Source organism: Neolamprologus multifasciatus, chromosome 4 (genome assembly GCF_963576455.1).
Source record: "Neolamprologus multifasciatus chromosome 4, fNeoMul1.2, whole genome shotgun sequence".
Taxonomy (NCBI): domain Eukaryota; kingdom Metazoa; phylum Chordata; class Actinopteri; order Cichliformes; family Cichlidae; genus Neolamprologus; species Neolamprologus multifasciatus.
In genome coordinates, this window is record NC_140442.1 from 19137855 (window position 1) to 19150653 (window position 12799).

The window sequence follows — 12799 nt, forward strand, 5'->3', positions numbered from 1 at the left end:
AATCATCAAAATGAGCCATAAGATTAAAAAATAAAATAAAAAATACATTTAAACACCACATTTCTATAAATTGTCTCCTACAGAAAGAAAAAAGCATTAAAACTTTAGATTTGTCAGTGTTTGTTTGTTCTTATGATTGTGTTTGCATACAGTGTATTCACCATTTCAGGCCTGGACACCTGCTGACATTCAAATGTGTGCAGTGAAACGTGTGCCTTCTGTTTTAAGAACTTGTATTTGTAGTGCTAATCGTTTTTTAAAGCAGTTTCACATCTACAGCTGTGGTCCCAGAGGTATGTAGAGACGGGACACTAAGTCTCTAAAGATGATACTGCATGTTTCAAAAGACAAGAAAACAGGAAACCTTCAAGACTCACTGGCCCTTGTGACAATACTACAGTAACATTCATCTCAAAGTGCTTTACAGTACAAGCCATATTCACTCATTTCCACACACACACATATAGGCAGGCTTTTAATCAAGACACAGCATTTGCTCTGTCACACATACACTCTTCCAGAGAGCGCAGTTGCTTTAATGAAGGAAAACATCCAGTCAACAGCAGGGCAGAAATATCCAGTTTACCATCTGGATATCTGCTCTCAGATCTTAAGTGGGAGGGGCAGATTTGTCTGGGTCATAGAAATAAAAATGCAGCTAAATGTTGCATGGAATTTATTCCTGTTTTTCTGCTTTCACTAACAAACATGTTCAGTTTGCTACCACACTTCCCACAAGCCTAATATTTATTTTTGTTCCATCAAAAATAAATGATTTAATGAACAGCTGAATTTTGACCAGTTTCTCCTAATCCCCGGCCTGTACTTATGATGAATAGTGAGAAAAGAACAAATCCATTGACACAAACTACCACTTAAGGTACTTTGATAATGTCAGGAGAAACTCAGAAAACTCAAGTCTTTATTAACAAAGTGATTGTTATTAGGTACCCAACTTACTGGCAGTCCTTCTTGTCTGGCGTCATTATGGGCAAAACCTATTTACTGCTTAACAATTTGGAAAATGTTACAAGCATGAGGATGATGTAACCCTGATTAATATTCATTTCATTAATAGTTTTTACAAAAGACATCAGGACATGACATAACTACACAAAGACAATTTTATGTGGTGAATACAGTTAATCTGTTATATAAACACGTATAATTTTAAATACATATCTGATGCCTGAGCTAACTGTCACAATCTCATTTTCCTCTATTTATTTTGAGGCGTCACATTGGTCACGTGCTTATTTATTTAAAATTCTGTGATGCAGCAAATAATGTGTATTTATGAGTTAAGACTTAAGAATATGATGCAGATTGACGACGTTACACACATCATAAAATTTTGACAAAGCATTGGTTTATATGGTCATATAACAGGACACTGCTGTATTCTCATATAAAGCATGTAAGAGTCACAGCGATTCTTTGTTTTCGCTGATTGTTTGCATGTAGAGACTATGACTAATCCTAAGCATTAACGGAGGGGTCATATAAGAAACCCTTTTTTTTTCTATTTTTAAATATGTAATGAAAGCAGATTGTAGATAGTAAAACTGATGTAACAAATTACATCAGTTATTAAATTAAAAAGCTTATTTTTTTATGTACAGGGTAACATTTGAACACATATGTGAAAATGTCTATATGCACAGCATTTAAGCCTATCTTTCTTTTCCAGACCAAAGCGGCAGAGATAATCCATATGAGACATCCCTCGCCTCGTCTGGCGTATGTGGACCGCAGCTGATCTCAGTTCATACACACACACACATACTCTCACTTGCTCACACTAAAAACAGAAGGAATTTATAGTTTTATAAGAAAGAAATTCACAAATACACATAGCTCGGGGATCTTGACTGAATCTGGCATCATGAGTCTTAAACAGCCCTGCATCTTTCTCAAAGGAGGCAAAAAGAGACATGTAAGTAAACATGCTTTTATAATTTCAGTTTAATCCTGTGACTTAATGGCTTTATCTTAAATTTCTAAATGGCAGATTAAAAGTAAGTTTTTCTGTCAACAGAAATTCTTTTTTTTTTTTTTTTTGTAATAGTTGTTTTGGTTCCTATGGTAATTCTTATATCGTAGAATTTTCAGCTAATGAGGAAACAGCCTTAAAGAACTAATTCTAAGGCCGATTTTTGTTTGGTTCCTCACCAGGATGCTTTTCTCTCATTTTCTTTGAATACATTTTTTAATTTCATAGTAACAAGACACTTTATACATAATTTTAACAAACATAGGTTAACCAAATGAAGGCTATGATCTACACAGGACATTCTGCACAGGAAATTTGATCAGATAGATGCTGTAGCTAAAGAACATGCCATGCAAGGGTGTATATGGACATAATAGTACATGTTAAAACATGTACCATTCGGGAATAAAGATAGCAACTGTTAGAAAAATATCCCAGACAAAAGTATAATTACATAAACAACTATAAATGTATTTCACTCACACAATTGTATTAAAGATTTTCATTTATCATGCCTGAGTGACATTGACTCCCTCTCACTTCTTAGCTTACAATATTTTATTGCAGTAATGTTTAAATAAGTTATACACACTTACATATCTTAAAGTCATTGAACAAAAGCAGTTTCAGCTAATGTGTTATGGGTGTGCTTATTACACAGGGAACATGATTATATATTTGTATGCAGAGCTTAAGGAGCCTTGCGGAAATACACAGCATGCATGACTGTTACTTTTAGAAAGAGTCGTCTGTCACCAGGGATGAGAATGTGTTGCGTGATTTGGTAACATCTGTCCAAGAACAACAGATGAAGAGTGCTTCATTTACCAAATAGGTCAAATTTGTGGCACTACTGAAGCATTACTAATATCATTTTCATTTAAACTGTTTTGCAGTCAAGAGCACTTACACATGATGAGATAGAAGGTAATGTTACGCTTTCATATTTACTTTATAAAAGGTTGTATAATTCTTTACATTTCTCACTTTTCCTCAAATTGTATGCTCCACAGAGTTACGTGAAGCTTTTGTAGAGTTTGATAAGGACAAGGATGGTTTAATAAGCTGTAAAGACTTGGGGAACTTGATGAGGACCATGGGTTATATGCCAACTGAAATGGAGCTGATAGAACTGAGCCAAAACATCAACATGAACCGTGAGTAATGTGACAACAAAGTAAAACTAAAACCTACAGTTTATTAACTGAAGAAAATCAAGTCTAACTATCACATTTTATGAAGAATAATACAGACAAATATAACAGTGACATTAAAAAACACCTTTTTTTCTGTGACACACATTTGACATTTTTAAATAGGTAATAAAGTCTTATATTTGTTGATTATGTTTTTGTTTTTTGCTGTTATTTCTTTTATTATTTTTCTACAAACACAAATAGAAACATGGCATCATTTCTTCTTAAAGTTTCTGGAAACTTAACTTGAAAATGGTTCAATAAAGCTGACATTTCCTATTTCAAATGGGTATAATAACATTAGTCATCATAATGCATTTTATGATCATTTGGCTCATTGTATGTCAGTGTGTGTACATATGGACATTTATGAAACCCATAGAAACACTATTGTAAAGTATTTCATTCTAGTCCATCATCACAGGAAGACAAATGCCCTGCTTAAACTATGTTATCAACTATGTTATGGCTTAAACTATGTTATCGAAATCTTATTGCAGTTGGGGGGCGGGTGGACTTTGAGGATTTTGTCGACCTAATGACCCCCAAGCTTCTGGATGAAACTGCAGGGATGATTGGTTTGAAGGAACTCAAAGATGCTTTCAAAGAGGTAAGCATACCTTTGACTCACTTTGTGGTCTTTGGCACCCCATGGTGGACAGTGCATGAACTTACTTTAAAAAACTTTGTTAGAGCATGAAACTCATGCAGCAGAACTCTAAAAGGTTTGCAATATTTGGATGGGTTCTTCCTCTTTTCTGCAGTTTGATTTAGATGGCGATGGTGCTATCACTTCTGATGAGATGAAACATGCTATGTTGAAGTTGTTGGGCAAACACACCAGCAAAAATGAAATTGATGCAGTGGTCAAGGAGGCTGACAACAACGGTGATGGAACAGTTGACTTTGAGGGTAAGTTAAACAAACATAGACCACAAAAAAATGATTTCATTTTACAGCAACTTTTTATATTATTTTGTGTTACCTCACATAATAATATTACTATTACTATAACTGTGAAACTGGAAGCTTAAAGAAACATAAAGAAGTTGTGCATTCAACTTAGTTTTAACTTATATAGTGCCAATTTATAATTACACTCACCTCAAGGAAAAAGAAGTTAGTTTAACTTGTGCTTTTGTTGTTGTGAAATATACATATTCAAAATTTGTCTTCCCAATACTGTGACAGTCCTCGGTAGAAAAACATATTACACACGTATTTACCAATATTTCAATCTTGCTGGCAAATCCATGTCATCAATAATGCTGCTGCAAGGCTGCAACATTTACATAAGAATGAATAAATATTTGTAGCTTCACGGAGCAAGAAGAACATAGCTTATTGAAACTATGTTTATTTTCTTTACAGAGTTTGTGAAAATGATGTCAAAGAAATGAGAACAAAGGAATGAAGAAAGGAGCGGATGTATTTTTATTACGTTTTCTGTTATTGTTGTTTTGTAATTTCTGGTAATGGGCTCCTGCATCACTGCTAGATAATGTGGCACTTATTAGTTTTTAAAAATCTTACTTATTAATTTATGGATTTGCTATTGTCAAAATTTGTTAGCTCTAGAAAGCCAGACCTGATTTTGTGTATTTGTCACTTGTCCCCTTCTTTCTTAATGCTCTGAACGTGTCCAAGTTAAAAATGACAGGTTGTATCTGTGTCATTGTTTGATTTTTAAAATTTATAAATAAATATAAAAAATTAAAAATAGCAACTCTACAGTATATTAAGTTAATTTATGATCTGGACAGACTTGGTGGGCTGCAGTGCATACTGATATTTCATGCTGGAAGGGATTTACATTGCATGAATTCCTTCCTGGACATTTTCACCTATAATAGTACTGCATGTTTAGCTGAAATTCTTGTTTTTGGCTCAGAAAAAGGATTGCAATTTATGTAAAACTACAGAAGGTCATTGATTTGCAGTTTAACTTAGCAGTGGAGTTTACTGACATGCTAATTACTGTATTCCCTGAACAGATACATGCATTTCCCCCACTTTTACTGCTAATCACCAGACAGGAGGTGTAGTCTAAGTGGTGCTGTGTTCTTGGATTTTAATTACCCTTATTTGGATAAAGCATCAGAGATTAGGTTTCTTTATTGCTCTGCTTTTTTTTTTTCTTTGCTTTGGCACCTTTAAATTAATATCTGAAAAATATAGTTACAAAAATTAATAATCATCATTTTCCATGACCAAATTAACATAATTAATACAATGTTTTGTATATGTGTAAAAAAAAAAGTGATATTTATTGAATAATGAGTATTATTTATGCATGTTTTTGTAATGTTTTGCTCTTTGGTTGTGTCTCCACTGTCTGCTCTCATGAGCTCAGTCAGGCTCAGCTGTTTTGGGAAAAAGAAGAACAGGACACAGATGTTACTCTGGGATGGGTGATATTTTCTTTACTGACAGTCACAGCTTGAAGTTATTTCCTCTATGATCAGGACTATGATCAGCCTGTTATGGCAAATAGACAGTATTCTCAAAATTATTTTATTCCAGACTGCAGGTTGTGTAAAGGTTGAAGTTGTTGTATCCCATTTTTCTCTCTGCTGCGATTACTTGGGTAAAAATCATTCAGCATCTTTTCTCTTCAAAGTCAAGATTGCAAAATCTGTAATAAACCTCTGAAGGATGGCTGTTTCCATGGAATTTTATTTATTACTGGAAATTTTTCTCAACAATTGAACAGTTGAATACTAATGACTGATGTAATTTCCAAACAGCAGACTGCCAGTGATAGTAAACAGAGATTTATTTTTCAACCACTTTCCATATTAGACATCTTGCACTTTTAAAAATCCCTCTATAGTTGCTCATTCTGTTGCATAACAAAAGAACAGCATGTGAGTTCTTGCATGTGACAAAGGCTTTTTTCATCTTTCAGACTTACATGTAATGGTTAAGTTTCTAAAGACTAATATCAAGGCTGGTAATGACAAATAATATGTGTTATAGAACGTTGTTACATTTGCAGAAAAAAAACTCTACTTAGTTATTCTTTCTGACTGGATGACTAATAATATTGCAATATGCCATTAGTGGCATACAAATATCTCTACAATATAGGTTTAACTTTATTTTTAAATATTTACTAATAAAGTTTAATTATTTTTTTTCTTCATATCTCTTCATTTTGAAAAAAATCTTCTTTTACTCGCTTTTAAATTGTTATACTATTTGCTAATGACTGAAAGCTTCATTATTTCTTCCCAGTAAATGTCCCCTGCTGAATGAACCATTCCCATACAACTGCATTTAAACAGTCTCGGGAATAATCTGTCTCTTTGGGATGGATTAGTTCAGTCAGTGTAATCCCCATCATGGGACCCTCACAGGAACAGATGGCAGATAAGACAAAATCGGCACACTAATTCTTATCTCCTGACTAAAAAAAGGAAGCAAAAAAGGGCTAAATGACCTAAATGATTGGGAATGTGTTTCAGTATGATGTTTTGAATTAAAAGACACATTCATTAAAGTGTTTGTGTGATATGTTTTAGACTGCATACCTTTTTTTTAGACTATAAACTTACTCATGTCCCTAAATAATTATTTTCACCTAAATAATTAAGTTTTGAAATATATACAAATAAGAATATTCAAATATTCAATGCAGCAACTTATTGTATTTAGGCATGTAGAAACTGTCACGAAGAACTTACACCGTGGCCTGGTTGTTAGTGTCAAATGTGGTGGTCTGAGTAGTTAAGAAACTGCTGATCCACTGAGATTTACCAGCTAAACATGCCTAAGGTTTGCAGACAATGGACCAAAAAAGAGAAAATATCCAGTGAGCGGCAATTCTCCAGCTGAAAATGGCAGCGGTCACAAGAGAATGGTCAGACTCCTTAAAGGAAGACAACGGTGACTTAAATAACCACTTCTTATAGCCAAGGTATGCAAAAGAGCATCTCTGAATGCATAATGTGGAATCGTAAAGCAACTACAGCTGCAGGAGACCACAGTAGGTCTTACTCCTGTCAGCTGAAAAAAGGGAACTGAGACTACATTGCGCAGGAAAAATGTTCCCTGATGAGTCTCAGTTTCCAGTGTGACATTAAGATAGTGGGTCAGAATTTTGTAAACAGCATAAAAGCATAGACGCATACTGCCATCTGTACATCCGTCCATCCAGATGATATTTGGGCCCCTTGGTACCGATTGATTATATATAGCAAGACAATAATGGTTTGATCATTTATTTGGTTTTTGATTTCCAAACAGCATTGACAAAAGCCTCATATAGGACTGTGCAAAGGTTTTTGAGCCACACAACATCATCATCATCATCATCATCATCATTATTATTATTATTATTATTATTATTATTACAAAGAATAAACATGTTTATATTAAGTATTGAATTTCAAGCTTATTATAATTTTACAATTCTATTTTTACCTTATGTACTGAATTATCATGTGTGTTCTTATATGTTTCAATAAATCACTGCACCTACGTCCCATTTTCCTAGCAAAATATAAAGAACTGACAGATGGATCAAGACTTTTGCACAGTACTATATGTTGTATAATATGTAAACCACTGCATGGCAATCAGTTATAAACAAAACTATAGGAAAGCACTTCTAGATAGAAATATACAAGCATACACAGAGGACTGTATGTAGGGAAAGAAAGAACCACAGTATATATTAGTCAAAATATTTTTGGCAACAGTTTTGGAAAATAAAAATCATTTTATATTACAATTGTAATATTTATCTTTTTTTTCTTTTTTGGGGGGGGTTTTCACAGTTTTTCTGGTTGAATCATTCCCATAGCATATTAGCACATGCATCAACAGTTGAAAATAAACTCCAGTAGTTTTCACATGCATAAAGTTATGATGCCAAGTTGCTAACGCTGGATCTGCTCTTTGTGCTTTCAAGTGACACAGCCTATAACAACAATGTAATGCATCCATGTGGTAAATCTTGGTGTAGACCCTAAATTCCAACAGCACTTGAAAGCATGGCTAATGGCTTGTATAATTCTTGGGGCAGATTCACACAGCGGTTAATTTACTGGAATGAGATGCATGTCCCAGGACTACCAGGTCTAATGTAAGGCATCTCTTCATGTTGTATACAAGTACACAGATAAACAAAAACATTTTAGAGGTCAGGGCTGAACATGAAGTCCAGGGCTTGTCTCTCTGCTGCAGCCACATTTGGATGCCAAAGGTCCACGCTCAAAATGACGCTGGGTCTAGAATCTGGAGGGCCTTTCAAAGGAGACGGAGATATAGTTTTAGCATTTAAAAAATGTAATAGCTGTTTATACTTATCTAAAACAATTCATGAAAATTGATCAGGAATCTTGTTTGTTTTTTTTAATTACCCACCACATTTTACATCTTAACATTTGGTCATATGTTAATTAATAAATGCAATAAGTTAAAAAGTTTCCCAAGATACCTGTTGTGATCACAAATTAATTCATTTTTCAAAGCCATTTGTGACTCACTGACCCTTGTGGGAGACAGTGTGAAGGAAGGAGTCATCAACCAGGAGGCAGTGTCCTTCTGACCAGCACTGAGGCTCCCCTCCCACCACCAGCTCGCACAGGGGTGGAGTCTGCAGACCTACAACAGCAACGTCTGTCTTTCAGCTTTGGTTTTAAAAACACAGCATTATGCTTTCCCCTTTACTTAAAAGGGCATGGCTTCCAACCCTGTTTTTATTTAAAGCAGCAAGGATTATAGCCAGATGGATCACATTACAAAAATGACGAGAGGGAACTGAACCTCAACCCTGACCAGAGAAGTATCACATTATGCAATGTTTTAGTATTTAATCTGTTTTTTCTTCTATTTCTCTATAGTGCAGCGAAGTCTCACAACAATTTATTATGTGCACCCAAACAGTTCCACCTTTAAATCATAAATCCAATAATACTGCTTTGTTTTTGCTCGCACAGTGCAATAATGATGCATAATGAACTAATAATTTACATAACTTGAGGTAGTTCCTGCACTACACACACATACATACCCTGAAGTCAAGTCCTACAGGTGATAAACCAGTGTGTGTGTGTGTGTGTGTGTGTGTGTGTGTGTGTGTGTGTGTGTGTGTGTGTGTGTGTGTGTGTGTGTGTGTACTTTGATGTAAATATCATAAAAACAGGTCATTAGGTAGAGGAGGTTAAATCCATGTATTAGTGTAGTGTGGATAGTTACAACAGAATAAACAAATTCCATTATCCACAATAACTATAAGTCCATTACATACCAAGATGACAACGCAGGCGTGTATTAGTGGGTCCATATGTGCTTCCCAAAGTTGCTCCAGGGCCCAGCAGCCAAAATCCCGCTGATCCCAATGAGTTGCTGTTTATAAAAGTACGTAAAGACAGAAGTGTCCGGTAGGTGCAGGGACAGGCACGGCAGTTTCCTGCCACAGAGACACCAGCGCTGTACAAAGGAAACACAGCTTGGCCCTGAAAAAGATAAAAGTCCATGTTTAACATTTGATACAGATCTTTTTTTTTTTTCTAACAGTTCCGATCACAAGTTTACATCCACTCATCGTGGGCATGAAGTCATAGTAATTTGGGGATTTTAATGATTTCTTGGAACTGTTCTTTTTCCAGGGTGGGATGATTTTACAGCACACATCTTTAATTGCTTTAGAAAACAAGAACTGGGTCCACACATTTCAATTTATTTTGGATTTTATCTAATCCACACAAAAGTATGCATACGGGCTCAAATATATACAAGTACTCACTTTAATATTTTAATAAGTGGTGCTGAAGCTTCTGTAATCCCCTTTAACATGACAAGGTCCAGGTCTATTAACTTCGCATTGGTGATAATAACCAGCTACAGCTTGACTGACCAATACTCAGAACAATAGTTATGCAGATGTGTCACCACTTTGCCAAGTAGACACAAACTGCCACCCTGAGATGAGATGAAGCCAGTTTTACATTGCCACGAACTGAGAGGGTGCCAAGCTAGAAAGAAGTCCCTGCTCCAAAATCAACACCTTTGAACTCGACTGAAATTTAGTCCAATTGTGGACTAGTTTTCAAAGCTGGGTCCAAGCCAGAAAAAACTGATTAAATTTACTCTACCAATTCTACCAAGACGAATGGACAAATATCTGGCCAGAATAATGGCTATCAAAAGCACTGATGTGCAACTTGATTTAAACAAATTTCACTTTTACTCTCAGCATACTTTTTATGCTGTGGATTAGAGAAGATCCAAAATAAATTCAAACTTGTGCACCCAGTTCTTGTTTTTTTAAGTCATTAAACACGTGTGCTGTACAAACATGGCACCCTGGAAAAAGGACAGTTCAGATAAATCATTAAAGGTCCCAAATTAACATGACATTCATGTCTTTGATGAGAGTGAACTAGAGACCACAACTGTACATTATGAGCCAATAAAAAGAAGAAAACAGTGACTTGCCAAGTTCTTTCCATGGTATTTTGAATGACAGATAATTATTTTTGGATGGTGCATTATATCACTTTCTCCCAGTTGGCCTGAAGGATTTTATTGCATACCTTTGGTCCTACACAGGTCCAGCCTAATTTTGAGTCAATGCCCTTCTGGTAAACAGCCTGGAATTCAGCCAGGATCGCAGGGTAGTTGGCTTCCAAGACTTCAATGTCATGTCGATGAGCGTCACGTGGGAAGAAAGGCACACTTGGAACATCTGGCAGGAAGAAGAGATGAGGCTTCTGTATAGCAGAGTGATCATTCAGTCTGACCTAAAGTGAGACAAATGAAAAAGCTGTCATTATTTCTTGGCAGAGTTTTCTTTTGGGTTTTTTGGCTTCAAGAATGCAGCTGTAAATCTTAAACCATTGTGGAACAACTCTTGCAGTCCACTTGGAAGCATACCTGCTCGCGGAGGCCCTTATGAATGCGGCCCATGCCCACCCAACTGTAGCGTTTGGCATACTGCTGCAGGGCTGTGTACAACTTCTTGGCTTCTGCAGATGCCTGGGCAGGGAACAAGGCATGACTCAGCACTGGGGTGAGGTAGCCCTGTCCCTGCTCATCGTCTTCCACTGTTTCCATGGAAATAAAGGGACTAATTTGATCGCTCCTGGACAGCTTGGATCGTGCACTGCACTTTGTTCCAATACAGCTACCGCTACGGGACATCATGGACCTCCTTGAGCTTGACTTGAGCTTTCCAGCATGCGCATGGCCTGGGATTGGCAGATCGGAGCCCATCCGATAACAGTGCCAAAGAAACAAAAGCAGTAGAGTCCACAGAAGGCCGCTCAGTGAGTGTACACCCAGCTCCATATACGGAGTCAAGGGAAGCGTGTTCATTGACCAGTGCATCCTTTAATTTTGGGAGACACTGAAATAATAAAATAGAAACAGACTGAGAGATAATACAGCATGTGTAATTTGGCAAAGTTCAATAAAATACTTATGAATTTAAGGAGTTTTACAGATGCCATCACACTTGCACTTTTTGCATGGTTATGTTTTTTATGAAAGTGGATTCATGTATTTTTTTTTTATTTATGGAACAAAACAACAAGAAGATTTTTCCCACAGATCTGTTTTGCTTGCAGTCCAAAGCAAACAAAAGACCGTCCTTGCCCAACCTATTTTCTTTATCGTAATCCCTGTTCAGCGCCATAGGGATTGAGGTCGATGTCAGAGTGGACTTGAGAGTGAACATGTTGCTTTGGATCACTGGGTCACTTACCCACCCCCTTTTTTTAAGTTGGAGGCTGACATGGTGTTACATAAGACCTGATCTGTGACCCAAACTAGCTGTGGATTTCACTGCAGGCTGTAGGCACATTAAGGTCTTGTGACTACAACGTTTAGCTTTTACTTTGAATTCACAGAATTTTTGAAACATTTTTTTTGTATTTTTAATTTTTTAATATTTTTGTCCTGCTGCACAAACCCACTGCTGTACACTATATAGTATACTATCTATTAGTTAAAATATTAGTATTGCATGACTAGTGCAACTGTTGCACTTGGCTTTTCGGGTATATACGTGTGTGTGTGTGTGTGTGTGTGTGTGTGTGTGTGTGTGTGTGTGTGTGTGTGTGTGTGTGTGTGTCTTTAGAAGATTCAGTAAACAAAGTGTCGGGGTTTGGTCATATTTCTGCACATTCGTTTAGCCCTCGCGTGTAGTGGAAGCACCCCGTGCTGCAGCACAGACACACACCATAAAAATGATTTGTGGGTGATTATCTTGCGCATGCTTCAGCATACATTTTAGGTTTTTGGGGTTTTTTTTGGTTTTTGTTTTTTTTTGCTCTGCACCAGCCCCCACAGCTCAGCTGGCTTGTTTACTGTCCGTGTTCCATGTTAGAGCAAACATCCACCCATTCCAAGAATCGGCGGCTGAAAATGTTCGCCATGCACACGGTACGACACATGCAGGCCTTTAAATAAATAAACATACACTATTTACCGTGCCGCTTTTCCCGTCTCTGTCAGATTACCTTGATAAAGGCTACAACGCAGCGCTGTGTCGGGACGCACTTCAGCACCGCGTCGGTGGACAGCTCCTCCACCCCTGACAGACAAAATGTGGTGAGGAGCTTCGCGGCGCTCTGCAGTTACAACATTTCGCCGCTAGGGT

At 36.6% G+C, this 12799-nt stretch overlaps 2 protein-coding genes across 3 annotated transcripts; one reads left to right on the forward strand and one right to left on the reverse strand.

The window, feature by feature from the left end:
* The first annotated feature begins 1711 nt into the window (after positions 1–1711).
* cabp5b (calcium binding protein 5b) lies at positions 1712–5847 on the forward strand. The gene is made up of 6 exons (XM_085156145.1): positions 1712–1936; positions 2890–2920; positions 3007–3150; positions 3690–3799; positions 3954–4101; positions 4561–5847. Exons 1-6 carry the CDS (start codon positions 1886–1888, stop codon positions 4587–4589), a joined length of 513 nt encoding a protein of 170 aa, XP_085012271.1. The 5' UTR covers positions 1712–1885; the 3' UTR covers positions 4590–5847.
* A 2112-nt stretch (positions 5848–7959) lies between these two features.
* On the reverse strand, positions 7960–12765 carry asphd1 (aspartate beta-hydroxylase domain containing 1). Of its 2 annotated transcripts, none has more exons than XM_085156127.1 (6): positions 12660–12765; positions 11074–11545; positions 10734–10940; positions 9446–9653; positions 8686–8799; positions 7960–8439 (listed from the first exon to the last, which is right to left on the reverse strand). In XM_085156127.1, exons 2-6 carry the CDS (start codon positions 11524–11526, stop codon positions 8330–8332), a joined length of 1092 nt encoding a protein of 363 aa, XP_085012253.1. In that variant the 5' UTR covers positions 11527–11545; positions 12660–12765; the 3' UTR covers positions 7960–8329. The 2 variants fall into 2 exon arrangements, with proteins under 2 accessions (XP_085012253.1, XP_085012254.1); XM_085156128.1 differs by having other exon boundaries at positions 12629–12725.
* Positions 12766–12799: the final 34 nt, after the last annotated feature.